The sequence below is a fragment of the Podarcis erhardii genome (assembly GCF_964252035.2).
Source record: "Podarcis erhardii genome assembly, chromosome: 7".
NCBI classification, from domain to species: domain Eukaryota; kingdom Metazoa; phylum Chordata; class Lepidosauria; order Squamata; family Lacertidae; genus Podarcis; species Podarcis erhardii.
The window spans coordinates 72,907,156-72,934,759 of NC_138511.1; the positions used below are offsets into that span (position 1 = coordinate 72,907,156).

A 27,604-nucleotide genomic window follows, 5' to 3' on the forward strand; every position below is an offset into this window, starting at 1 on the left:
ACAAGTCTTGTGGTGCGACTGCCGCTTGGAATGCTGCCTGGGGAAAGTTCGGAAAAGAGGAAGTGAAATGATCACGGGAATGGAACTCTTGTGATGAACGGTTACAGCATTTGGGGCTTTTTCGGTTTAGAGAGAAGAGAAATAAGAGGTGTCATGACAGAAGTGTATAAAACTATGCATAGTGGTGGCGGGGAAGTGGGGGGAGAGGGAGAGAGGGTGGGGACATCCAGTGATGCTGAATGTTGGAAGATAACAGAAATAACTTCTTCACACAACACAAAGTTAGTGGGATTCGCTCCCAGAAAATGTAGTGATGGCCACTAATGTGAATGACTTAAAAAAGATTAGACAAATTCGTGGGTGATAAGACTATCAGTATCTACTAGCCAGAATGGCTATGTTCTACCTCCACGGTTCGAGGTGATACACCTCTGAATGCCAGTTGCTGGAAAACACAAGTAAGAAGAGTTGTTGCACTCAGGCTTCCCACAGGCATTTGGCTGGCCAAATCTGCTGGCCAGTCTGCTGGATTAGATGAGTCTTGGCCGATCTAGCAGGGTTCTTACATTCTTAAAAACTTATGTGGGACACCTGTTTACCCTGTGGGGAGTATATTATGGTTCCCAGGATTTGGGAAGTTATGTGCATTAAGCCCAAGACGATAACCAAATATATGTCCTGAAGCTCCTAAGAAAATTTGAGGTGCTGTGTCCTGTACTATCATTTGAAGTTTCTGAATACTTTTAATTCCTCTGGCCTTGAAATTCTGCTGTGCACAACTATTCATCTGCTCCCTATTTATTTGTTTTTCCTGGATAACGAGATATCCTCTCCTAGCAGGCCCATAACGTCATTAAGTCCAAAGTCTAAAATAACCTAATTGCACCACTGCCTGTGCAACAGGGGTGGGGAACTGCGTCTGCCTGGTGGGCCGGATTCTTATCTTTCCCTGCCCAGGCCAGGTTTGGCATATGGGTGGCGCTGCCCATAAATCACCTGGCATCATGATTCCAGGTGACCTGTTTTTGTGGTGCTTTGAAGCCCTGGCAATCAGCAGAACACCAAGAGGAGAAACCTCCAGGCTTTAAGGCTGTATTTGCACCATACATTTAAAGAACAACTTCCCCCAAAGAATTCTGGGAATTGTAGTCTGCTAAGGGTGCTAGGGATTATAGTGAACTATGGTTCTCATGATTCTTGGAAGGGATGCGCTTTGAATTGGCCACTGTTAGGCTAGATAGGCCATTGGTGTGAAACAAAAGCTCTTATTATGTTGTTATCATGTTCTAATGGTGTGTATGTAACTAACCTGGGAGTAGTCGGAACACAAGGAGCAAGAGAGTGTAAGAAACTAAAATGCACATCTCCAAAAGCTAAATATTATTCTTTTCAGCAATGTCTGTAATATATATGAAAATTAATATTTGTCTGGTAATCGAAACTAAGAAAACAAATACAAAGAAGAACAAGCGATTGCCTTGTTTCTGGGGAATGTATCAAGAGTGATTGGAACAGTTTGAATACAGGATGAATACCTTTTGGTTTGACTTTCTGCTTTTAATTTACCCATGTGCTGCCTACTTTTCAAGGGGGAATATAAACATGTGATAGAAGGGTGTGCCATACAAAGTAAAGGGCAAAGTGCCACAGTTTTTTTTTAAAAAAATGATGCATTACTCTCTCTAATAACAAATGTAGTTGGTAAGTGCAAACACAAATGGAACCAAAACGGAACCATGAAGGAACAAGAGGGAGGTACCCAAACGCTTGGGTGAATTCTGAGGTTAATAGAAGGACAATCTTTTAAAAAGAAGCAAACTTAAGAGTAAAATGAGGCTGGAGCATGCTCAGTATCCATGGAATGTTGTGTCAGAAGGGAAGGATGGAATGTAGTATGTTAGAGGACATGGCTGACTGGCAAATAGGCCTGGAACCACATGGATGGGGCATAAATTAAATAAAATTAGAGAGCGAGCAAGCAAGAGAGTGAAGCACTCCTGCAAGGTGAAAATACACTGCAATATTTTGTTGCAGGTCCCACTTGTACATTTTAAAACCCAAACCTTGTGTTTTTTTTTCTCGTCACAGAGACTGCAAGTTTAAAGTCCAAGTCAAAGGGTATGTATTGTGACATCTTACCACATAGGCTTATTTGAGACCCAGGTTTAAAATGTGTGGTCCCTTCCAACCCTATGATTCTTTGAGTTTCCATGTACACTACCCTCCGTTAAATCAAAATATACACTTATAAAAATAAGGAAAAAAAACATTGACGTTTCGTTCCAAGTACAACCAACTTGATTTTTATTGCATTTTATTTTTTAGACGTTGTAGCAATAATCTTTCTACAACCTCTACAAAATAAAATGCAATAAAAATGAAGATATGGGCATGAATGCTTCACATAACGGAATCTCAGCTAACGGAGCCATGACTTATCCTTTTTTAGCCTGGTGTGTGATTTCCCCGAGGCCAGTTGCACAAGAACCAGCAAAACAAGCACGCCTGTTCCAGACTAGACGGCGAGCGGGGCCCTGGAGAGAGAAGGCGGCCTGCCCTCTTGCTGGGCGGGTGATGGGCGTGCTCCGTCCCGCTTGCTATGCCGCCTCTCCGCCCAAAGAGGCTCGGCTCGGCCCGGCCCAAGGAGGGCTTGGAAGCCGGTAGGAGGTGGAGGCAGCAGCCCGCTCCGTCTGCAAAAGTTTCTGGTAGGCCTGGAGCGCGGGAAGAGACGAAAAGAGGAGGAGGTGGAGGAGGAGAAAGGCGGGCTGACGGTGCCATGGCGATCGGCCGGCGACCTACCCAGAGCGAATCCCCTTCCGTCGTCGAGGAAGGAAGGATCCTGCGCGATCCAGGGCTGCGGAGGAGGAGAACTGGGGAGCATGCAGGGTCAGCTAGCCGCGGGGAAGCCGTCGGAGGAGGCGGAGCAAGCCGGACATAGCGGCTCAGAGAGACGCCCTCGGAAGAGTCCAGGAAGGAAGGATTTCTTGGAAGTTGTAGGGGATTTTTTAAAAGGGGGGTTGTTGTCCCTGGAAATATCCCTTTCCTGGACCCTATACCTCCCCCAAAAGACGACTGGGAGGGAGACCACCCACGTGAAAGAAGGAGACATTCGGGCACGCCTTAGTTAAGTTGCTCTCACTTGATTTTAGGGGGGGGGGGAAATGATGCACTTGAGGTGGGGGACCTTTGTCCCTTTTCTAAGTGACTAGCAGCAGCGAGGTTGCAGACCGTCCCCTTCGGAGTTGGCACTAGGGACCGCAGACCCACTTTGGACTTGTTGGCCCCCAAACCATGGCATGGTCTGGCTGTGGTCCCAGCTGCAACACACCTTGGCCGCCTCGGTACCGTTATTGGGACCTAGCCTTTGCCTTGATGGGCACGGCTGCATTTCTGGTGGACCTGGGCGCTGACGCGTGGGTGGCCGCCAGCTACTTGAAGGCCGGGGACTACCACTGGGGTGGGTTGGTGCTGGGGCTGTTGGCCTTGTCGTCGCTGGCAACGCAGTTTTTCAGCTGCGCCTGGTACTGGAGTGACCCCCCAGACCTGATGGAAGCGCTGCCCACACGGCGGACCCTCCTTGTGTTACACATCCTACAGCTGGGCTACCTGTACAGGTAAGGGCAATCAGGGATGCTGTGTCCCTTGCTGTAAGGTACTCGGGGAGCAAGTACCGTGAAGTTCTGTGATAGGATGTGAGAGTCCTCTTTTCCTAGGAGCCAAGCTCCCCACCCCTCATTTAGGTCTGTTTTTAGTTTATGGAACCCAGCAAAATAATCTGTGATTCTATACAGATTACAGGACTCTCCTGCATGTGAGTGTCTGAGGGCCCTGCTCCTTCCTGCCACTCACCATCTGGCCTGGGGCGGGGCCTGAAGCCTCATAAAGGACTGCTGGACTCTGCTGCCCGGGAGGACTCTCCTGCATGTGAGTGTATGGGGTCCTGCTCCTTCCTGCCACTCACCATCTGGCCTGGGGCGGGGCCTGAGGCCTCACAAGGACTGCTGGACTCTGCTGCCCGGGAGGACTCTCCTGTATGTGAGTGTCTGAGGGCCCTGCTCCTTCCTGCCACTCACCATCTGGCCGGGGGCGGGGCCTGAGGCCTCACAAGGACTGCTGGACTCTGCTGCCCGGGAGGACTCTCCTGCATGTGAGTGTCTGAGGGCCCTGCTCCTTCCTGCCACTCACCATCTGGCCTGGGGCGGGGCCTGAAGCCTCATAAAGGACTGCTGGACTCTGCTGCCCGGGAGGACTCTCCTGCATGTGAGTGTCTGAGGGCCCTGCTCCTTCCTGCCACTCACCATCTGGCCTGGGGCGGGGCCTGAAGCCTCATAAAGGACTGCTGGACTCTGCTGCCCGGGAGGACTCTCCTGCATGTGAGTGTATGGGGTCCTGCTCCTTCCTGCCACTCACCATCTGGCCTGGGGCGGGGCCTGAAGCCTCATAAAGGACTGCTGGACTCTGCTGCCCGGGAGGACTCTCCTGCATGTGAGTGTATGGGGTCCTGCTCCTTCCTGCCACTCACCATCTGGCCTGGGGCGGGGCCTGAGGCCTCACAAGGACTGCTGGACTCTGCTGCCCGGGAGGACTCTCCTGTATGTGAGTGTCTGAGGGCCCTGCTCCTTCCTGCCACTCACCATCTGGCCGGGGGCGGGGCCTGAGGCCTCACAAGGACTGCTGGACTCTGCTGCCCGGGAGGACTCTCCTGCATGTGAGTGTCTGAGGGCCCTGCTCCTTCCTGCCACTCACCATCTGGCCTGGGGCGGGGCCTGAAGCCTCATAAAGGACTGCTGGACTCTGCTGCCCGGGAGGACTCTCCTGCATGTGAGTGTCTGAGGGCCCTGCTCCTTCCTGCCACTCACCATCTGGCCTGGGGCGGGGCCTGAAGCCTCATAAAGGACTGCTGGACTCTGCTGCCCGGGAGGACTCTCCTGCATGTGAGTGTATGGGGTCCTGCTCCTTCCTGCCACTCACCATCTGGCCTGGGGCGGGGCCTGAGGCCTCACAAGGACTGCTGGACTCTGCTGCCCGGGAGGACTCTCCTGTATGTGAGTGTCTGAGGGCCCTGCTCCTTCCTGCCACTCACCATCTGGCCGGGGGCGGGGCCTGAGGCCTCACAAGGACTGCTGGACTCTGCTGCCCGGGAGGACTCTCCTGCATGTGAGTGTCTGAGGGCCCTGCTCCTTCCTGCCACTCACCATCTGGCCTGGGGCGGGGCCTGAAGCCTCATAAAGGACTGCTGGACTCTGCTGCCCGGGAGGACTCTCCTGCATGTGAGTGTCTGAGGGCCCTGCTCCTTCCTGCCACTCACCATCTGGCCTGGGGCGGGGCCTGACGGGCCTCACTGGAACAGTTGCTGTTACTGCTGGAGGGGTGCAGAGTGCTTTTAAAATGTTTTAAAATTTTAATTTTGAATTTTTTGTATGTGGGGGGGGGGTGCGGTGGATGTTTATTGGGCCTGGGAATTTGTTTGATTTTATGTTTTTGTAATTTTTGTAATTTCTATTGTTTTTTGTTTATATTGTCTTATTTGTGGGTTTTTTTTGTTTGTTTGTTTCTTAAAGGGGTTATTTTGTTCTTAAGGGGAGGGGTCAGGGCTGCCGGGGAATGGGCCCCAGCCCATAAAATGGCTGGGATATGCTTCACAGGGGGGAATGCACTGGGACAACCGATCTCAGTGATCACGGGTAGGAGGAGGAGTTACGCTAAGACCAGACCATGTCATTACAGAGGAGGCAGGTTTAGTCGTTGTCTGAGGACTATCCCTGCCTCTGGGTCTGGTCCTGACCGGATGAATACTAGAATCAGCAAGGGATACCCACATGACCTGAAAGTGCTGCTGTGCAATGCCAGGTCAATGACTCATAAGACCACTACCATCCATGACTTGATCATGGATGGAGGACTTGACCTGGCATGTGTAACAGAGACTTGGTTGGATGAAGCAGATGGGCCTGTCCTTGCCGCTGCTTGTCCACCAGGTTTCTCTTACGCACAGCAACCCAGGTCATGTGGGCGGGGAGGGGGGGTTGCAGTGATTTTTAGGAAGTCATTAGTTTGCACCAGGCGTCCTATTGGGAAGACCCAGTTTTCTGAGTGCATGTTCTGGAAGTTGGGCAATAGGGGCAGTACAGGATTCCTTTTGGTGTACCGACCTCCCCGCTGCACCAAGGATTCCCTGCCCGAGCTGCTTCAGGTCGTGGCGGATGTTCTCCTGGAGACACCTAGCTTGGTCGTCCTAGGGGATTTTAACATCCATGCCGACACGACCTTACAAGGGGCCGCTCGGGACTTCGTGGAAAGCATGGCCTCCATGGGGCTGTCCCTGAATAAGTGTGGCCCAACCCATAGCCGCGGACATGCCTTGGACCTGGTGTTTACCTCTACGGATGTTGGTGATCTGACACTAAGTAAAAGCGAAACGAAAGAAGTGCCATGGTCAGATCACTTCCTGGTGCAACTGGACTTCTCCGCGACCCATCCCCTCTGCAGGGAGGTGGGACCGATTCGGATGGTCCGCCCCCGCCACTTAATGGATCCAAATGGTTTCCAGAGAGTGGTTGGGGATGCTTTATCCCATGTTGATGGCCTTTCAGCCGATTCCCTGGTGGCCCGCTGGAATGTGGAGTTAACCAGGGCTATTGACTGTTTGGCTCCGAAGCGCCCTCTCCGATTGCATGAAGCCCGGAGAGCCCCGTGGTTTTCCACGGATCTGAGGGCAATGAAACAATCGTTGAGACGGCTAGAGCGCCGGTGGCGGATAACTCATTCTGAATCTGACCGGACACGGGTTAGAGCTCAACGTCGAGCCTACCAAGTGGCGATAGCGACGGCGAAGAAGACTTTCTTCACCGCCTCTATTGCATCTGCAGAAAACAGCAGCAGGAGACTCTTTCAGGCGGTTCGCAATTTAGCGGAACCACCTGTAACATCGGGGCCCAGTACGGGCCACATGTTCTCCTGCAATGATTTTGCAAATTTTTTTGCAGATAAAATCGCTCAGATTCGGGAAGAAGTAGACTCCACCGTGGGAGCAGGGCCGGGGCGGGAGAGTGCTAGAGTCCTGTCTGGTCAAGTTGTGTGGGATCAATTTCAATCTGTTACCTCCGAGGATGTGGACAGGCTGCTTGGACGAGTGAAGCCAACCACCTGTCTCCTGGATCCTTGCCCATCCTGGCTTATAAAAGCTAGCCGGGAAGGACTGGGCGATGGGCTTCGTGGGGTGGTGAATGCTTCCCTCCGTGAGGGAGCCTTCCCAGACCCGCTGAAAGAGGCGGTTATTAAACCGCTTCTTAAAAAACCATCTTTAGATGCGGCCACGATGGCCAATTATCGCCCAGTCTCAAACCTCCCATTCTTGGGCAAGGTGATTGAGCGAGTGGTTGCTGAACAACTCCAGGCACGCCTGGAAGAAGCGGACCATTTGGATCCCTTCCAGTCGGGATTCAGGCCTCATCATGGGACTGAAACTGCCTTGGTCGCACTGGTTGATGATCTCCGGCGGGCTAGGGACAAAGGTGAGAGCTGTTTCCTAGTTCTGCTGGATCTCTCAGCGGCGTTTGATACCATCGACCATAACATCCTTCTGGACCGTCTTGAGGGGCTAGGAGCTGGGGGCACTGTCATACAGTGGTTCCGCTCCTTCCTCCTGGGCCGTGTTCAGAAAGTGGTGGTGGGGGATGAGTGTTCAGACCCCTGGCCGCTCACTTGTGGGGTGCCTCAGGGTTCTGTCCTCTCCCCCATGCTTTTCAACATCTACATGCAGCCGCTGGGAGCGATCATCAGGAGGTTTGGGCTGGGTGTTCATCAGTATGCAGATGATACCCAGCTCTACCTCTCTTTTAAATCAGAACCAGTGAAGGCGGTAAAGGTCCTGTGTGAGTGTCTGGAGGCGGTTGGAGGATGGATGGCGGCTAACAGATTGAGGTTGAATCCTGACAAGACAGAAGTACTGTTTTTGGGGGACAGGAGGCGGGCAGGTGTGGAGGATTCCCTGGTCCTGAATGGGGTAACTGTGCCCCTGAAGGACCAGGTGCGCAGCCTGGGAGTCATTTTGGACTCACAGCTGTCCATGGAGGCACAGGTCAAATCTGTATCCAGGGCAGCTGTTTACCAGCTCCATCTGGTACGTAGGCTGAGACCCTATCTGCCTGCGGACTGTCTCGCCAGAGTGGTACATGCTCTGGTTATCTCCCGCTTGGACTACTGCAATGCGCTCTACGTGGGGCTACCTTTGAAGGTGACCCGGAAACTACAACTAATACAGAATGCGGCAGCTAGACTGGTGACTGGGAGCGGCCGCCGAGACCATATAACACCGGTCTTGAAAGACCTACATTGGCTCCCAGTACGTTTCCGAGCACAATTCAAAGTGTTGGTGCTGACCTTTAAAGCCCTAAATGGCCTCGGTCCAGTATATCTGAAGGAGCGTCTCCTCCCCCATCGTTCTGCCCGGACACTGAGGTCCAGCTCCGAGGGCCTTCTGGCGGTTCCCTCACTGCGAGAGGCCAAGTTGCAGGGAACCAGGCAGAGGGCCTTCTCGGTGGTGGCGCCTGCCCTGTGGAATGCCCTCCCATCGGATGTCAAGGCGATGGACAACTACCTGACATTCAGAAGACATCTGAAGGCAGCCCTGTTCAGGGAAGTTTTTAATATGTGACATTTTAGTGTATTTTTTATCTCTGTTGGAAGCCGCCCAGAGTGGCTGGGGAAACCCAGCCAGATGGGCGGGGTACAAATAATAAATTATTATTATTATTATTATTATACAAACATAAGTTTGGAGACTGGGCTACGCAAGGAGGATTGATCTTACCTCCTAGAATGTAGGGTGATTATAGTATCTGTTAATCAGACAAGTAAAATATCGGCAGGTGAGGCCTGTAACACAATTCTGCAGTGTGGCGTGCCCTGTCCTATGTTCCAGACAATCAGCTTCCCTTCCCTTCTCTGCCCAGTTTCCATTTCCCCCCAACAGTCAATCAGCATTCCATGCTCACTGAGTGTGATCATCCTTATTTAACTTATTTGGATAATAATAATAAGAGGTCCAGCGCCGAGGGCCTTCTGGCGGTTCCGTCATTGCGAGAAGCAAAGCTACAGGGAACCAGGCAGAGGGCCTTCTCGGTAGTGGCGCCCGCCCTGTGGAACGCCCTTCCAGCAGATGTCAAAGCGATAAACAACTACCTGACATTCAGAAGACATCTTAAGGCAGCCCTGTTTAGGGAAGTTTTTAACGTGTGATATTTTACTGTATTTTTTGTTTTTATGGAAGCCGCCCAGAGTGGCTGGGGAGGCCCAGCCAGATGGGCGGGGTATAAATAATAAATTATTATTATTATTATTATTATTATTATTATTATTATTATTATTATTATTATTATTTGTTGTTGTTGTTGTTGTTGTTGTTGTTGTTGTTGTTGTTGTTGTTGTTATATGCCACTCATGTGACTGGATTCCCTCAGGTCAAAAACCCCGAGTGTTGTTTTCACCTATGCAAAAGGTTGTGGGGTTTTTGTACTTTTTGAAACCTCGGGGTTCCCTTGAGTCTGCTGACAGCTCTTTCTTTCGTGTGGGTGGTGTCATTCCAAGGAAAGTGAACCGTAGGTAAGCGTCTTGAATCTCTCACCACTCACTGCTTGAATCTCTCATCACTCGGAGACTGGGGTGGCATGCAACAACATTTATTGCATTTTTATGACCCGCCCTTCACACGAAGATCTTTCCTGTTTTTTAGCCTCACAACAACCTCATGAGGTAGGTGAGGCAGAGAGAAAGAGAAACTACCCCCAGGTCATTCTACTGTACGGTTTGGGGCCTTGTGAGGATTTGAGCTGGATCTCCGCAGTCTATAACAGCCTACCTGCCACCCCCACATTGGCTCTCCTTCATGACCCACCCTAAGAATTTTGTGTTGCCTTCCCTTTGCACAGGTGTTTCTATGTTCTGAAGGTGGGCTTCCGCGTGTGCCGGACGAAATCAGACAAAGATATTGCTTATGCTGTTTTCCTGTCACATGACATCAGCTTCTTGCGCCTCTTTGAAACCTTCCTGGAAAGCGCCCCTCAGCTCGTCCTGGGGCTCTACATTATCCTATGCACGAAGAAAGCAGAGATATTTCAGGGTGAGTGTCCGTCCAGAAGGGCGCAGGATAAAGGACTGGTTTGTTTGGTTCCAAAAGTTTCCTTGTGTGGTTTGTGTAGCTTGTTTCAGTTTAAATCCAATAAGAAGACAAGAAAAGGCTATTAAGTTCCCACTGGTCCAGCATCCCGTTCTCGCAGTGACCAACCAGGTGCCTGTCTCGAACCATGGCTAAGAACAGGGCAGGCCCAAGACATTTTGCTACCTGAGGCGAAGAAGAAGAAGATGGGCCTCTCTCCCATTTCATGTACAGAATACAAATGAGCTGGAGGAAAACAACGAACTAAGGGCAACAGACTAGTATTTAAAGCCCTAAATGGCTCAGCCCCCAAATATCTGAAAGACGGCGTTCTTCCCTCTCAGATCAGCAGAGAGTGAGTGCCCTCTTGGTAGTTCCTCCACCCTCCGGAGTTTGTGGTGGCTTGGTGGCAAGAGAGGGCATTTTCTGTGGTGGCCCCTGAGTCGTGGCATTCCCTCCCCGCAGAGGTGTGTTTGGCACCTTCATTATGCAGCTTTTGACACTCAAGATGTATATTTTGGGACCCACTGTAATCATGATACTGATTTGTTTTTACTGTTATATTTTATGCCCTGAGACCCTATGGTGAAGGGCAGGTATTAAACCTAACAATTTATTTATTTAAAGATAAACAAATAAACAAAAACATTCCAATGAGGTCACCCCACCCACCTTGCTTTAACACCCCAACCCACCCTGCTGGGGGAAACCCAAGGCATTTTGCTGAGGCAAAGGACAAGATGGCATCTCCCATTCCTTGTGGAGATGCTGGGTGGGTGGGCAGCTGAAGCTTACTTCACACCTGAGGGCAACAGTCCAGTTTAAAAGGTACAGAGAAAATAGGACCACCTCAGGTGACTCGTATACATCACATGCACTAATAGCAAAATTATTATTGTTTATTAAATTTATATGCCGCCATTCATAGGAAGATCAGAGGGTGGTTTACAGTAGAAAAAACACAAAATGCATAACATAAGAACAACACCTCACTAATACACCATTTTAAAGGCCATAAACATACATTTGTTGGCCCTTATTTTTGGCTGCTTCTGCTAGTTCACACTGTGTATGAGATAAGGGCAGCATATTCTCTTCTCTTCCAGCTTAATTTTTTTAAATCCTCACAACCACCCTGCAAGATGGGTTGGACTGAGAGACAGTTACTGGACTGAGACCCAACATCACATAGTTTAGTTCAGGGCACTAAAAACCTGTCCCAAGACTACAGGAGCTTATGAAAGTGGTCGTCTGTCATTGATGCTTTCGTTGAGATTCCTGCATTGCAGGGGGGTGAACAAGATGACCCACAGGCCCCCTTCCAACTCTACAATTCTGTGGTTCTATCAGTATCCTCTGTACACTCTGTCACCCACCCTGGCATCTCAGATTTCGACAAATATAGTTTCAAATGCATCCTTTCAGTCTTAAGGACTGGATTCTTATTATTTTTACACCCAATTTGAGAATGTCAGCAGGCCGCATGTTCTTCCTAGTAGCACCAGTGCCTGTCTTTGTGTAGTGTGGATTTGATTGGTCTCTTCCTCCTCTCATTTCAGTGCTTGGGATTTGCACCTCTTTCCTGTGTATCGCCTGGGCCCTCTTGGACTATCACCAAACCCTGCGCAGCTTCCTGCGGGAAAAGCACAAGCTGGGCCGCCAGTCCTCCACCATCTACTTCCTGTGGAACTTCCTCTTGGTGTGCCCTCGCATCCTGTGCCTGGCGCTCTTCGCGGTGGTCTTTCCGAGCTACGTTTCCCTCCATTTCCTGGCAGTCTGGTCCGCCATGTTTCTCTGGGTTACCTTGCAAGGTACAGACTTCATGGAACACTCCGCCTTTGAGTGGCCTTATCGGGCTGTGGTGGCCGTCATTCTCTACTTCTGCTGGTTCAATGTGGCCGAGGGGAAGACATGCTACCGCTCTGCAATCTACTACACGTTCCTCTTGGTTGACAGCACCATCCTTGCCGTCTCATGGCTCTGGAACACCGTTCCCTTGAACTACGACTCCCACCTTGCGGCGCATGCGCTCTACGCAGCCCTGCCCTGCTACGTAGCCGGGATCCTTTTGAGAAGCGTCTACTACAAATGTTTGCACCCTACTTTGCAGGCTGCAGTCCCGGTCACTGGTGATGAAATGGACAATGGAGATCTAGCTGGCAAAGGCGTGCCAGCTTTTCGGCAGCTGGTTGTACGAGGACATGGTGACCAAGAGGCTATACGAGGATATATCAACCGCCGGGCATATGGACTTGCTCAAAGCTTCTTTGCTGGTGCTTCAGAGGTTGCACAGCGTCAAGGAAATGGGACTCTTGGGGACAGCTGTTTGTGAGCCCAGCTATATGCTGCATCCCATGTGGCCAAGACTTTCTAGTAATAAGGCGAGAGGAGTTCTGGGCTGTGTGTACCCATATTTTGGTCTGTACCTGTCAAGATGATCCCAGGCCTTTGAACATTTTTTAAATCTAAGAGTTTTTTCTAGCTTCGCAGGGACATCATACAGGGCAAGCGGGTTGGGGGGAGATGGTCAATCCCACCACCATCATTTATTTTTCCCATGTGGTATCCCTCTTACGCCTGGGGTAGACAAAACGTTGTGCTCCAGATATTATTAATTCCAGCAAACATGGCCAACGGAAGGAGTGATGGGAGTGGTAGCCAGCAACATCTCAAGGGCACTACGTTGGCTATCCCCGCTCTAAGGAATTCATGTCATCACATGCTGACCTTCACAGGAGTGTTGTTGGCCCCATTGCAACTCGTGCATCATCTGGGGTGGGGGCACAGATACATGGTAAAGCTGCCTCCAGGATCACCAGCATAGGCTAAGCCTAGAAGATGAAGTCAGGAACATGGCTTCCATGCTTCTTGGCCAGAGGCGGGTAACCTGTGGTCCACCAGATGTTTCTGGACTACAACTCTCAGCATCCTTGGCCATGCTGGCTGGGGCTGATGGGAGTTGGAGTCCACCAACGACACGACTGCTACAGGTTATCCATCCTTGCAGAGGTTCATTTCAGATAGAGGTTATGGTTGCTACAGCCCTTGGCGCACTCTTAGAAAAAGACCCCATCCTGTTTCTTTTATCTCCTGTGACATCCCATATTGGCTGGGAAGAGTTGTATGTGTGCAAGGCATCCCTCAGCCTGCATACCTGGTGCATTCTTCATTGTAGCATTAAAGGAGAGGAAACTACAGGGGAAGACTGTGGCGCTGACCTCGTCTCTGTAGCCAATAGGCTTTATTTCGTCTCTTCAGGAGACAGCTCAAATAATATTGTAAGCTTCATTGCTTTAGCTGTCCCTTGATTGAGTCAGGTGCTATCTATGCAATAACATCTTAGCCATCCCTTGTTGGGAAACAGGATCCTAGAACTTGAACCTTGTTAGGCCGTAGTTAATTAGTTTCTAATGTGCTTTTGGAGTCTTCCCTTCCTTCCCTTGCTGGTTCCTCTCTTGTGTTCTGACGTTCTTGTCCCACTGAGTGACTTAAACCCTTAGCTTCAATGAAGCTTCTACTTGCTGCTGGCTTCATGTAGCCAAATGGCCCATTCTCAAAGAGCCGGTTCCATGAACAGCCCTACAAACTGAGTTCCTTGGCACACCAGTCCCAGGTTTTTCTTTATAGGAGCCACAAATATGTGCCCTACATTTCTAGGTGGAATTATTCTCCCTCCTCACTCACCTGATGTAGTTGAAGATAAAATGCTTCGAGTGTTGTTACAGCAATGTGTTTCAGATGTTCAAATTGTTGAGCCTGATTATTGTTATTATTTTTTTTAAAAAAACTGATCTAGGGCTCAAGTGCAAGCAGATTTTTATTCAGCTGGCACATTAATTGTCTCCTGTATTTTCTTTTTCAAGCGAAAAGCAGCTTTGGGAGGCTGCAGGTTTGAGTGGAGGGATAGGGGGAGGGATAGTGAAAAAGAGAGAAAGAGGCTGCTTAATCCTTTCCTCCTCAGCTGTTTTTCTTCTCAAACGTTATCCCAACCTGCTTTTTCACTCGTAGGGAAAAGGATATGGGTATTGTGGCATTGAACCTCCCTCTCGCATTCCTTCTCCTGACTCACAGCCTCCTGCAACTGTTTTTCATTAAAAATTGGATGTGCCTTTCCTGCATAACTTCAGCCATATTCCCGAGTTATTTGGGTATAAAGGGCACTCACATATTGAAGCTGGAGCAGGGCTGTGTTGTGGCGCCACCCTCAACATAACATCCCCGGGGTAGCCCCCTGCTCCCATGTCCTTGCAATCAACACAGTTGATGGATTGACAAAGGAACTTTTATGCATGAGCATCTGCTCATGTTTAGTGGGTTGGTTTGAAGACACCCATGTGTTGGGAGTGTGTGTGTATGTGGTGGGGGGGTTAATCTGAAGGTGTGCCATCAGGAGCAGGGGAAAGGAGCACAGCCCCATTCCTTACCCACTGGAATACCCAACACATGAGTAACGCATGAGCAGAGCTGCTGAGTTTGGCCTTCAGTTTAAAGCTAGTGTTAACTTATTGACATTGTTGAAGTTGTTTAGAAGAATAAAGCGATTCAGTTCTTGTTCAAATCTTGTTTTATCAGCAGTTATGCGAGAGGAGCGCAATCCCAAAGCTTGCTAATTTGCAGGATTTTGAAGTGCTTCCACGAACCACAGTTTGAGTAGGCTTCCGTCTTCCTCTGTTCCTTAGGTAGCTGCTGGGTTTAGTGGATTTTCTTCAATTAGCCACACCAGTTGTGAAATGTTTGACACGAGATTTACTTGGGCAGAACAGCAGCAGCCCACAAAAGTGGAGTCCACAGGCCTATAAATCACGCAGGCTTCTAGAGAGGCATTCGCTTGCCTTAGCTTTGCACATGCACAGAAATGAAGCCACATAAGCAGAGTTGCAGTCAGGTATCTAGGCAATGACTTTATCAGAAGAGCTAAAGTAACTTCACAGGGACGGGCTTGAGGAAGAACAAGGCCATAGATTCCTCTATTCGTGTCAGCAAATTCCTCCACAGCTTCTTCACAGACATCACAGCTCTTTTACAACACCCAACATTGTCTTCATGCTTTGTTTTACTGCCTGTACACCTTAGGCTATCTAAGGGATAAATACAGCATCACTTTTTCCACCACACAGGGATGACAGTTGTTTTTTAACCGGGAGCCCCACTAAAGCATTTTCCGCTACCCATTCATTCTCTCCGCTTTCAGTCACGTACAGCATGCATTAAATTGGCTATATTGATGAGCAGGGATCCAACTTACGGTTGAATCCCTGCTTGCCTAACAACAAATCTGCTGATGCCATTTTCTTGTGGGTAGTGCTGTTTTGGTTATGCTAAGGCTCCATATTTGCAGAATGACTTCGCCGTTAGTCTGCACAGAATGTGGAGGGAATGAGCAGAGAATATTTTCTTTCAGAATGCTAGAGCATGGGGTTTTTCTATCATAAGAACATCAGATGAGGCCTTGCTGAGGCTGCCCTGCACTTTATCTGTCCTGAATCTTCTAACCTTTGGATGTCCATGAATTCTGGTGTCACAAGAGGGAGAAAAACTTCTTTCTGTCCACTATCTCCATGAAGGGAAGGCCACCAGCCAGACACAAGTCCAAAAGCATCCTGTCACTTCTGCTGTGATGCTGCCACAGATCTGAAATACTAAAGAGAATGGAAACTTCTGACAGGAAGTTTGCTTCACACTGCCCATTATAAAGTAGAGAGCTTTATGGACATTATGCCTTGTTTTCACGTTTCCTTAACAGCCAAGTAGTCTCCAAAAAGAGGAAGAAGCCTTTTAATAGGACTTCTACCTTCCTCTCTCCAGCTTTTCAAACCAACCGCAGTGTGATATAATATGGAACGTGCACCTGAGTTATCGAGTTTTTTGTGCAAATCAACAGTAGGTGATGCTGTCGGCTGCAAAGAACACACACTGAGGAAACTATTAAGCCTGAGAAGAATGAACTTGCCCTTTTCTCCCAGTACTCAGGCAGATGAGTTCTTGAGGTCCTTATCTGCTCTGATAGTAAAGAATCCTTAGATGAGTCATTTGAAAATAGACAAATGCCCATTTGTTTCAATGCAGCCAGCAAATGGTATCCCACAATTGGGTCATGCAAGATAAGGCTTTGTATTCTGTTTGATTGAATTTGCATTACTGCTGGCGTCCTGAACACCACTGAGTGGAACAGCAGGGGCCTATAAATAAATAGTTAACAGAAAAGCCAATCAAACAGTTGAAAGCCTAGCATGATGTTGTGAGCCTGTGGCACAACTCATATAGGTTGGCACACTTATGGGCTAAACTCCAGTTGCTATTTTCCATGTGTTTCAGCAAGCATGTTTAACCTGGCTACTTTTGTTTTGGAGCAAAAGCAGTCACGGGGCCCAAGTCTGGAACACATTCCTGAGCTGAACTGGGACCTTGAACAAATCTGCTGAAACTCTCCCCTTCCCTCCCAGCTGTTTTTCCTGTCTCTCCCCCCCCCCCAAATAAATTTGTTTGCTTCTGTTTTAAAATGAAACATCCAGAATAAACATGTGACTAACGTTATGAATTTGACCTGAAAGATGGGGCCGCTTTTGCAAACTTTGAAGCCCCAAATGCCAATAGCAGCAGCCACTCATATAATCTGGGAGAGGCTGAAAATTTTTTTAAGGCCTGGGAAACTAAGAAATTCATGTGCCAAGAGGCATGTAGGCCCAGGGCAAGCCACTCTTGGCAAGCAGTTCTAGAGTTGCTGGTTGCAGCACCTCAGTTCAGTGAGGGCATCAATAATAATAATAATAATAATAATAATAATAATAATAATAATAATATCTTTATTGTCATTGCCCCCTCTCGGGGACAACAAGATGAAGAATCTCCAACAATCTCAGGAAATGGGCAGGCTGATGCAGAGATAGACAGTACTCCCAAGCTCCTCCCTGAAAAGTGTCAATGTTGAAATAATATATGTGGGTTAGTGGGTGCAACACATGGCATCCACATGGCATTTCTGAGAACAGTCCTTTCCCTTTGAAGCCAGGTCACCTGTGCTCATTTCTAAGGGTGGAGCAGCTCTCCTTCAAAGGAATTTTAAACCACTGTTCTAGGTATTTTAGAGGCGGGGAGACATGTTGGCTTGGCGTGACTAATCGCTAAAAAAATGCAATGCCAGCTTTGCTATGAGGCTATGGACTGACACATTGGGAGTTCCTTATCTTTTGATCGTGAGCACCACAAGTCTGGGGCTGTGCTTCATATTTCGGGAAGGAAAGTGTTTATCAGCCTCCTCCACATCATACTGGTGGCAGCTGTTTCTCTGGGCTCGCAGGTCTCTGCATCACAGCAGATAAGAGCTCTGACCCAAAGGCTCTGGCTGTCTGCCAGGCTTTCCTTGGGCTGTCCCTTGCATTAAAACTACCCAGAGCATATGCATGTAACAGGAGCCACGTCTCACCAAGGGGATGTGGGGAACTGGTGGCCCTCCAGATGCTGTTATTGGACTCAAACTCTCATCAGCCCCAGCCAGGATGGTCAATAGTCAGGGATAATAGGAGCTGTAGTCTGGCAATATATGGAGGGCCACACGTTACCCGTCCATGGTGTACACTGTTTTGAGCAAATTGCAGGCAGTACAGGCCACAAACATTTGAGCTAAGGGCCACATTTATCCAGGGATAAGCTAGGGGGGCTGGGGGGCATATCTAAGTGTAAACAAGGGCATGGTCAACTTAGCCTTTTAAAAATAAAGGTTGTTGAGGGTTCGGTGACACAAAAAGCTTATTACGGAATCGCAGCAGGGGAATGGTCAGTAAAAAAAATCGAGAGGAAAAAACAAATTTTGGGGACCCACAAACAATCCTTTGGCATCATAGAATTACCTATGGTAATTAAATAAAATTTAAAAATAGGAAGAAAACATTGGGGCAGGGGACTTATCAGAATCGATAAAAATGTTTTTAAGCCTTCAAGTGGAAAATGTTTGGTGGGCCTTGGAGGATCATGGCATCACAGTGGGGGGAACCATAAAACCAGTATGGGGAAATGGGAGGGGGGGGAAGCATAGGGGATTTTTTTTTAAAAAAAAAGGAATGACAAAATTTTGGAAGGGCCACAAAAACCTCTTGGGCGTCTGGCTATATAAACAGTGTGGCTTATAATTAATAAGGCTTGCAGCTTGAATGTGAGATATAAAGTCTCAATACAGTCGTACCTCGGGTTAAGTATTTAATTTGTTCCAGAGGTCCGTTCTTAACCTGAAACTGTTCTTAACCTGAAGATCACTTTAGCTAATGGGACCTCCTGCTGCCGCCGTGCCGCTGGAGCATGATTTCTGTTCTCATCCTGAAGCAAAGTTCTTAACCTGAAGCACTATTTCTGGGTTAGCAGAGTCTGTAACCTGAAGCATATGTAACCCAAGGTACCACTGTACATACGAATCCACACACACCAACTTTCCTTGCACCGAGAGTGAGCTTGGATCGAGTTTTCAGAAAGCAGGAATAGAACAACGGTTTTTTTTATACAGAAAATAAAGACTTTATTTTTCCAGTTCACAAGGACAGTTCCCATTACACAGAACATGATGCTTGAGGAAACCTACAGCCGTTAATGCCTTCTAATCATAACCATAAGCACAGCTGATGCCCATTCTGGACACCTGCAGGACTTCGAGGGTGAATCAGCATTTCTAATCTACACCAGCGCATGCAGCTGCCTCTGGTGCTTGGTGGGATTCAGACTGCAATGGAAACACAGGCAGAGTTGGAGCTGAGAACGCAAGACTCCCAAGCTCACTGCAGGGACGTAAAGGATGCGGAGAGCCCACGATTGCATTAGAAGGGAACTGGCTGGTGCTTGAATGCTAAACAGTGGGGAAGAGTAGGAAGGGGCAAGGAGCCAGTTTCCAAATACTGTATGAAAACCCAAGAGAAACGCAGCCAGTGAGTTCAATGATAACAAGAGCCAGGACAATCTTTATTAACGTTAACACAGAATATGTACCATCCCCTGAGTGGGTTAGGAAACATCAGAGAGGACACTATATAAATATTGGTATCTGATGCAAAAACAAAGCTTCACACACGTCAGCTAAAGGTCTTCTGAAATCTTGAAGGCGTTCAGAACAGTTTCGCCAAGTAAAACAAAACTCAGGGCAACAACGGTCAGTTTCCTGGTGGCTTAACAAATCCCTGCCCGCTACGCTTTCTGCAAACACTTAAAAAAACAAAAACAAAACACTAGGTTAATTTAAATGGGGGCCAGGCAAGGTATTCCCCTACAGTTGCTGACATATCCAAGAGTTGCAATGGAAGTTAAGGCACAGAGTTGATTCCAAAGTCAAGCACAGCCCACACCGATACAGTAGGAGATGACTCAGGAGTGGCTGCTCAGCTAGTGACCTTTCTGGCCTTCGCAAAGGAGTTAAAAATTCGCAGAAAGCTGGAATTACAAAAACAGGGTCTCTTTTAGAAGTGAGTTTCCTTTCTGAGGGAGTGGGATGCATTTTCATCCCAAAGAATACTGTTATGTTGCCTTCTGTAAGCTTGCAATAAACGTCAGGAAACAGCAGCTTTCTGGCACCTTGTACGGCTTTCTCTGTGGTGTATGTTCCTCTGCAGAATCTACCCATCTATTATACACTATGTTCTCGCAGGGAAAGAAAACAGAATTCTGCCTACCTAGCAAGAACTTATTCTCCACCTGCTGGTATGAATGGAACTATGAGTCCCTACAGTTCCTGCCTTACTACTTAAGGAGTATGCAGATAAAGCACTGTCGGGTGGGTGATCAGCAGTAGGTACTGCATGGTACCAAATGCAATGGGGACTTTTCTTGGGACATGAGAGTCTTTGACTGGGACTAAAAAATAAATGCATCTGCACCTGTCAAAGCCAGATGCAAAGAACTTGGCAGGGTCCCTAGCTTCAGCAACCCATTTTGGAATTCTGAATATTAAGTGGCATATAGTTGAAATAAAAATAATGAAATAAATTGTTGGAGGTTCCTCCTTGAAACCTTTGGGGGTTTCCACCCCTATAGTCATTAGCAATTTGCATTTTCTGCTCTGCAAGTGAGTACAGGTGTCCCTACTTCCCTTCCACTAAGCCAGTGCTTGACCCTGACACTATGGTAACTATCTCCTATTCTGAATTAAAGAGAAGATTCGCAGACCTGCAAGTTGCCAGACACTCCATTCTGCCCAACTCCCCCCACCACAAAAAAATTGCAAAGAGGCAGCACTCTTGAAGCAAAACGAGGAAGCTATAAGTTCCTGCCAAGTTGGAATATTGAATGCAAATTTGGCAGATCACACTAAAGTATTTGCAAAGGAGGTGTTTTCCTAGCTGGATTTTCTCTGCAATCTGGGCAGCTCCTATCATTTCACCCTGTGCTGCCTCTTAAAAAATCCTGCTTCTACTTATGCAAGTCAGCTGTCAAAAAGAAGGAAGAAATTGTGTTTTCCCCTTTTCTGTCACTCAGGTAATCTGACCTCACCTGCACCTAAATGTCATGCTGCTGCTTGGGAGTGGAGAGACAGAGAGACAGATTATTCAGAAGAACTGGCCCCAGCCACCCCTTCTTGGAGTCAGGCACTGAGGGGATGGCTGCCTATAATCAGTACCCCAGCAGACACTGGGAGAACTTCTTCTGCCCTCTCAACACACAGAATTGTTTTGTGGCCTTTCCATGAAAATCTACAGCCCTTTCTGGCTTTGCAGGAAGGGAAATGTTTCTGGACCCTTTTCTGTAAAAAAATAAACAATCAGTTCACTTCTCTTTATGTTCTGAAAGCTCGAGAAAGAGTACTCTACAGAAAAACAAAAAACAAAAACCACAACCCACTGCTTTTTCCCTTTCCTTTTTTTTTTTTAAAGAAAATGCATAATATTATACCACCAAAGTTTGCACAGTGGGTTAGGTCTGTACTGCTGGAGATTCCTAGCCAGGGTGCTCTGTTTTGGGTCTCCTCCTCAAATTCCCTTTGCCCAAACGCAAACAGCAGTGAAAGGCTTGGGTGGCTCTCCTGGGGGAAACGACGCTGTGGCGCCTCCTACTGTACACTTCCGTTAGCTACATTGCTCTGTCTGGATGAAAAATGAAGTCCCCAAGTCGGCTCTTGCCAAGACAGGGCTGTCGGGAGCCGTGCCGGACTGCCTGCTGCTCAGCTCCTCACAGAAAGTCCAGTTCGAGGGCCTGGTGGAGAGACACCAGATCGGCGTGATTCGTGATTCTCCAGAAGGGCATGTTGTGCTGCAAAACAAAAGAGGTGGAGGGGTGTTAAGAAACAAGCACATAAACAACTTGTGCGGCGGGAATGGAAGTCAGTGCTCTGCAGGAGATGAGTGAGGAAATTGAAAAAGAGTCAGGAAAGGTTCACAGGCAACCAGCCAATGTTGCTATTTTCAGAAGAAGAAGCAGCACGCAGTTGACAGCAGTTGCTAAAGTACAGCTAGGCCACCCTACCTAGCGAGGGTGAGGCTTTCCCTGGGAGCATGTTCAAAATCCCCTTTGACATTGAGGTCCAGCTCTGAGGGCCTTCTGGTGGTTCCCTCACTGTGAAAAGTGAGGTTGCAGGGAACCAGGCACAGGGCCTTCTCGGTAGTGGCGCCTGCCCTGTGGAAGGCGCTCTCATCAGATGTCAAAGAGATAAACAACCATCTGACTTTTAGAAGACATCTGAAGGCAGCCCTGTTTAGGGAAGATTTAAATGTTTTATGTTTTATCCTGTTTTTAATATTTTGTTGGGAGCTGCCCAGAGTGGTTGGGGAAATCCAGCCAGATGGGGAGGGTATTTTTTATATATAAAAGGGTATTTTACACGGGAAGACACCCGAGGACACCAAAACCTGCATTCCTGTACCCGTGAAAATCTACGAAAGCATATATATATATATATATATAAAAAATTGTTGTTGTTGTTGTTGTTGTTGTTGTTGTTGTTATTATCTGTGGAGCCATCCTTCCGCCTTCTGAAGATCTCCATTTGGATATGCTGGGTCATCCACAGACACCCCAGGCAAGCTCCAACACACTGCAAAATGAAATATACGCAACAAAAAAGGGGGCAAAGGACACCCAAGGATGCTATGGCTGTGTTGTCTCTAAGGCAAACAGGCTCCGGCCATCTGGCAGTGCCTGCAGGAGGAAGGGAGGCAATGGATTATTACTGGGGTACAAAAAGGGAGCCCACTCTTCTCAGGAAGGGTGCTGCAAGACAAACGTAGTCAACAGTCTCACCTGTTTGGCTGCCATCTCTTCATCACGCCCATCTCCAATCACCACATATGTCACCTTCTTCCCAAACCGAGAGATAATCCTTTCAAAACAGCTCTCTTTACCTGTCAAGAGATTACAAACACACTGGAGCTTATGGTCAAAGGAAAGGTACAGGCCCCAGTGGGGCTGGCGTCAGTATGTGGTACCTGTGGGCAGCTGTTTGGGCCCCAGCACCATGGCAGGGCTCGCTCTTCCCTTAAACCCTGAACCTTGCCTGCAGGGCCTCTCCAACAGCTTTGTTGAAAGGCTCAGCAACCTTTGGCTCTTCTCCAAATCGTTGCCATTCCTACTGTTCCCTACAAGATCTCTGTAATTTAGAATGCCTGAGCTTGCTTTTTTCCTATTCCCTCCTAGTTCTTTTTCTTGTTGCATTGTGTCTCTTAGTGAACTGGGGCAGGGGCTGTCATATCAACGATTTTTGTACGCCATTCTGGAAGCCCTGCCTCTGGAAGGGCAGGATAAAAATGCCAAAACTACTACTACTACTACTACTGCCAATGACCTTTGCAAATTGATCAACATTGTAAGACACTTAGAGAACCTTTTTAAGAAATAGTAATAAATAAATAAAATTATGTAGCTGATAGGAGTACTAAAGCCCAGTTTATCCACCCACTATAGAGATTGCAACAGTATCTGAGAGAAACAGCTTTGCTCCAAAAGGCTTTGAGCCAACAAAGGTCTTTTAAGGAATCATGCAGAAAGTGAGACATGTGCTGTAGGGGTTGCTTTGATGCACTGAAGTCTCCCCCTCTTTCCAGGGAGGTTGTACAAACCCAGGTTGTACAAGAGGGCCGACTCCCTACTGCCACCCAAGACAACTGCCAAAGAGAGTTGGAATTTGATGTCACCACCTACCTATTTTTGTTGCGCTATAAATATTTTCAATTGGGAACACGTCACCTAATCCATACAGCAGAACTTTGGCCAGAGCCGGCACCAGCTGAGTAGTCGTTATCAGAACATTCACACAATTCTTTCTAGAAGGTGGCAAGAGAAATGGGTCAGGGTGAGGAGCTTGCTTATACAAAGTTGAAAAAGAGGTGGGATGCTGCCGGCCTCATATTTGCAAGCACTAATGGAAGGAACAAGAAATGACATAAAACTCAAGACTGGATCCTCCCCTTTTATGCATTACAGTATTTGCTATTCTTTGTACCTCTCATCCATATTTATATTTCAAATGACCCTAGCTCTCTGGGGCTGACATTTGCAATGGTTCAGTGTTAAGGCTGGTCTTCGCTTCCAGTTATTCAAACAGTGATATTGTGAAGCAGCAAATTAATTGCAAAGAGTTTGCCTGATAATGCACTACAGATCCATTCAAAACAATTAAATTAGGCACATACAGTGGTGCCTCGCAAGACGAAATTAATTCGTTCCGCGAATCTCTTCGTCTTGCGGTTTTTTCGTCTTGCGAAGCACGGCTATTAGCGGATTAGCGGATTAGTGCTATTAGCGGCTTAGCGGCTTAGAAAAAGGGGGGAAAAGGAAAAACTCGCAAGAACTCGCAAGACGTTTTCGTCTTGTGAAGCAAGCCCATAGGGAAATTCGTCTTGCGAAGCACCTCAAAAACGGAAAACTCTTTCGTCTAGTGAGTTTTTCGTCTTGTGAGACATTCGTCTTGCGGGGCACCACTGTAAAAAGGCAAGAGATAAAATCATGTTTAAATGTAGATAGGTATATCCAGTGCTTTTTTCAGGGGATACTTAAGGGTATGCAGTACCTCTTTTGTTGTTGTTAAAAAGTGTGGTACTTACTATAACAACTTCCTAGGTGAGTACAGGCACCTATTTTTCATTTAAAAAGCACTGGGTAGATCTACAGTGGTGCCTCGCAAGATGAAATTAATTCGTTCCGCGAGTCTCTTCGTCTTGCAGTTTTTTCGTCTTGCGAAGCACGGCTATTAGCGGCTTAGCGGATTAGTGCTATTAGCAGCTTAGTGGCTATTAGCGGCTTAGAAAAAGGGGAAAAAGGGGGAAAACTCGCAAGAACTCGCAAGACGTTTTCGTCTTGCGAAGCAAGCCCATAGGGAAATTCGTCTTGCGAAGCACCTCAAAAACGGAAAACTCTTTCGTCTAGCGAGTTTTTCGTCTTGCGGGGCACCACTGTATATGTGCATCTCTCTATCTAGCTAAATCTAAATATGTGTGTGCATGCAGGCGAACTAATACCAGTGTACTGGAAGAAGCAAAGATCACAAGTATTGAAGCAATGATCCTTCAACATCAACTTCGTTGGACTGGTCATGTTGTGCGGATGCCTGATTATCATCTCCCAAAGCAACTATTCTATTCCGAACTTAAAAATTGAAAGCATAATGCTGGTGGTCAACAAAAGAGGTTTAAAGACTGTCTCAAGGCAAGTCTAAAAAAATGTAGTATAAATACTGACAACTGGGGAACACTGGCCTGCGGGCACTCCAGCTGGAGAATAGCCTTTACCAAAGGTGTCATGGGCTTTGAAGACACTTGAACTTAGGACGCAAGGGAGAAACATGCTAAGAGGAAGGCATGCTTGGCAAACCCTCACCGTGATCAACTCCCGCCCGGAAACCAATGTCCCCACTGTGGAATGACATGTGGATCCAGAATTGGCCTCCACAGTCACCTACGGACTCATTGTTAAAATCGTGTTTATGGAAGACAATCTTACTCGGCTACGAGTGATCGCCGAAGAAGAAGACATAAGCAGGGCACTGAAATTGCCCTCCTTCGCTTCTGATGATGGGGCAACTGGCAAAAGGTATCTGCAGATTACATCATTAAACACGTAATGGGAAGCAGATTGCTGGCTGGGGCCAGCAGTGCATATGCACTAGCAGAGCCAATCTAGTACTCCTGCTGGTGCTATTGTACTGCGCTAATCACCCCCCCCACACACCTCACCCCTCTCCTCCTGTGTAAGCAGTAATGACCCACCCATCAGGAAGCAAGTGTAGCAATGCCGTTCTACCCAGTGAGCTCCTTCTGCATGTAATATATTATTGTGTGCATGTGGCATGTACTATGATCAATAAAAAAATAATCTAATCTGACAAATGCATATTTCCTGTACACCTTAATGAGATGCAAATTATCCCATTTCTCTTGCCCAGCTCCCCTGGCCTTTAAGTCTTTGACTGGATAAAAGGCAATGCAGCCGTGTGTTTGGGTACCAAGGCACAAGGATCTCCACCGAAACATTGTAGTTGCATCACAATTCAGACCATATATTTCTACCCAATGGTGTATGAGACACATCACTGTAAAAAATGCATAGCAAGCATCTCATTGCACTAGAGCTGTAAAATATGGCAGCTGGCAGAGCAGACACTTCTCTCCATACCTTGACTGGATGAGCAGCAGGGACTTTAACGCTGTTCCCAACCAGGAATCTGTTAACATTTCTATGTCTTCCCTTAATCTCTGCAAAGCCTCCTTCTTTTCTGGGCTGAGAAGGGCTGCAAAATGCACACAAATTACATTGGTCAGAAAGCAGAAACATAAGTATATCAAGTAACGGGTTGTATCCAAACTAAGTTCTGCTCAGAGAAGACCCACTGAAATTAATGGACCTAAGTTAGCCATTAATTTAAATAGATCTGAGTATGACTCACATTGGATACAACCCTATATTATCGGTGCAATCAGAGGAAGGGCCCAGCTTTGTGATTTCTGGATTCATTTCATTTGGAAGTGTTTCAGTACAGAAATGACATTATGAAAACGTCAAGTGAAACATTTTCAACCCCAGCATTTATTCATTTTGGAATTTACAGGTTGCTTTTCTGCACTCAAGATGGTTTGCAAATGGTTACATATAAAACATTCCACACTGCACAAAAACAATCTTGCTCTCCATTAATGGGACTCATTTTTGAATTGGCCCCTCACAGATACATTTATGCTAAAATACAGTGATAAATAACCTATTGTAAAAAGGTGAAAGATCTCCGAGTAATCTGTTTTACCTCTTCAGGCATTTCACCAATGTGGGAATAGGTATTTATTTTATAAAACGGGGGATTTCACAGACATGGATTAGCTATCTCTTTTGCCTTCAATATGTCTTTCAATTCCAGACAATTCAGATGTCAAACTGTTAAGGCAATCCAGTTTATCCAGTCTGGACAAAATGCTAAGCCACAGTTTAGCCTTATGAGGATGAGCTGCTGCAAGCCTCGGGCCCCCATGTGCATGGCTACAAGAAATCTAGAATCTTTCCCTGGTGTTTTAGATTAATCACAGCGAAGGGAAGTCAAGAGTATGGTGATGTTATGGTTGTATATACGGATGAGCTAAAAATTATGGTTTGAAATTTTGTTTTGATTTTTTGTTTGTTTTTTGTTATTATAAAATTAATAAATTGCATTAAAAAACAAGAAAAAACAGAAGCCCTGGAAGAGTGGAATGCAAGTCCCAGGCTCAGTGCAACTTTTCCTCATAACAGTAAACCCCTCTTGGCATTACATGTGAACCAACCCAGTTACTAAAATGCTGGCATGGTCTTTAAAGACAGAAAAATGAAACTGCCCCACCCCAGTTTTCAAGGTTGGTTGGCTGATTGTGGCCCCACCTCTCCAACACGAAAGAGCTTAATAACGTCAGAAGAACTCTACCCCTGCAGCCTGGTGCCTATACCCTCAGGTTGCAGCAGGAACATGGATGCTGCTCACACTCACCTACTACGTTGCTTTTGTATTTGTCATAGACCTCGCGCACCTTCCGATAGCGGAAAGCCAGCTTCCTCATCCAATCCACTCCACCCTGGACTCCCGCTGAACCATGATTGGCATTGTTTCCTGAGCCACTGAAGCCATCCGTGGAAAAATTGTAGTTGCTGAGACAGAAAATGTTGTATTTGTATTATACCTACTGGCAACTTCTACCTGGATCATTGTTAGATGGATGACTCAAGTCCTCTTGCATAACCCACAGCAGATCTCCCTGCACATGAAAATACTCAGCTCCATTCCCTGCTGATCTGCTGCTCAGAAACCTGAATACCAGTTCTAATTTAGACTTTGTGTACTGAGGGTCTGATCACCTTATCATTATCACCAGAACAGGACAGGTCCGCCCTGAGATCTACAGGCATAGGGCGGTATACAAATTTAATAAATAAAATGAAATAAAAATAAATACAGTGGTACCTCTGGTTAAGAACTTAATTCGTTCCGGAGGTCCGTTCTTAACCTGAAACTATTCTTAACCTAAAGCA

The 27,604-nt window shown here is 47.3% G+C and overlaps 2 protein-coding genes across 5 annotated transcripts in view; one reads left to right on the top strand and one right to left on the bottom strand.

Moving 5' to 3' along the window:
• Window positions 1–51: 51 nt before the first annotated feature.
• XKR8 (XK related 8) lies at window positions 52–14,714 on the top strand. Its single transcript, XM_081869267.1, has 4 exons — window positions 52–148; window positions 2,450–3,614; window positions 9,930–10,120; window positions 11,716–14,714. Exons 2-4 carry the CDS (start codon window positions 3,292–3,294, stop codon window positions 12,486–12,488), a joined length of 1,287 nt encoding a protein of 428 aa, XP_081725393.1. The 5' UTR covers window positions 52–148; window positions 2,450–3,291; the 3' UTR covers window positions 12,489–14,714.
• Window positions 14,715–19,070: 4,356 nt separating this feature from the next.
• Window positions 19,071–27,604, bottom strand: part of EYA3 (EYA transcriptional coactivator and phosphatase 3) — a 54,001-nt gene continuing 45,467 nt past the window's right edge. For all 4 annotated transcript variants that reach the window (XM_081869096.1, XM_081869099.1, XM_081869097.1 and 1 more), the window contains 5 exons: window positions 27,066–27,223; window positions 25,730–25,844; window positions 23,261–23,382; window positions 22,364–22,464; window positions 19,071–21,376 (listed from right to left, as the gene is read on the bottom strand). In XM_081869096.1, the coding sequence (XP_081725222.1) occupies window positions 21,296–21,376; window positions 22,364–22,464; window positions 23,261–23,382; window positions 25,730–25,844; window positions 27,066–27,223 (577 nt within the window). In that variant the 3' untranslated portion in view covers window positions 19,071–21,295. The remainder of the gene's footprint in view (window positions 21,377–22,363; window positions 22,465–23,260; window positions 23,383–25,729; window positions 25,845–27,065; window positions 27,224–27,604) is intronic.

What these genes read in the sequence shown, in the direction of transcription:
- XKR8 (XM_081869267.1), top strand. Translation starts at nt 3,292, where the DNA reads ATGGCATGGTCTGGCTGTGGTCCCAGCTGCAACACACCTTGGCCGCCT. An exon ending in CAGCTGGGCTACCTGTACAG is followed by an intron (nt 3,615 to 9,929) that starts GTAAGGGCAATC and finishes CCCTTTGCACAG; the next exon opens with GTGTTTCTATGTTCTGAAGG. An exon ending in GAAAGCAGAGATATTTCAGG is followed by an intron (nt 10,121 to 11,715) that starts GTGAGTGTCCGT and finishes CTCTCATTTCAG; the next exon opens with TGCTTGGGATTTGCACCTCT.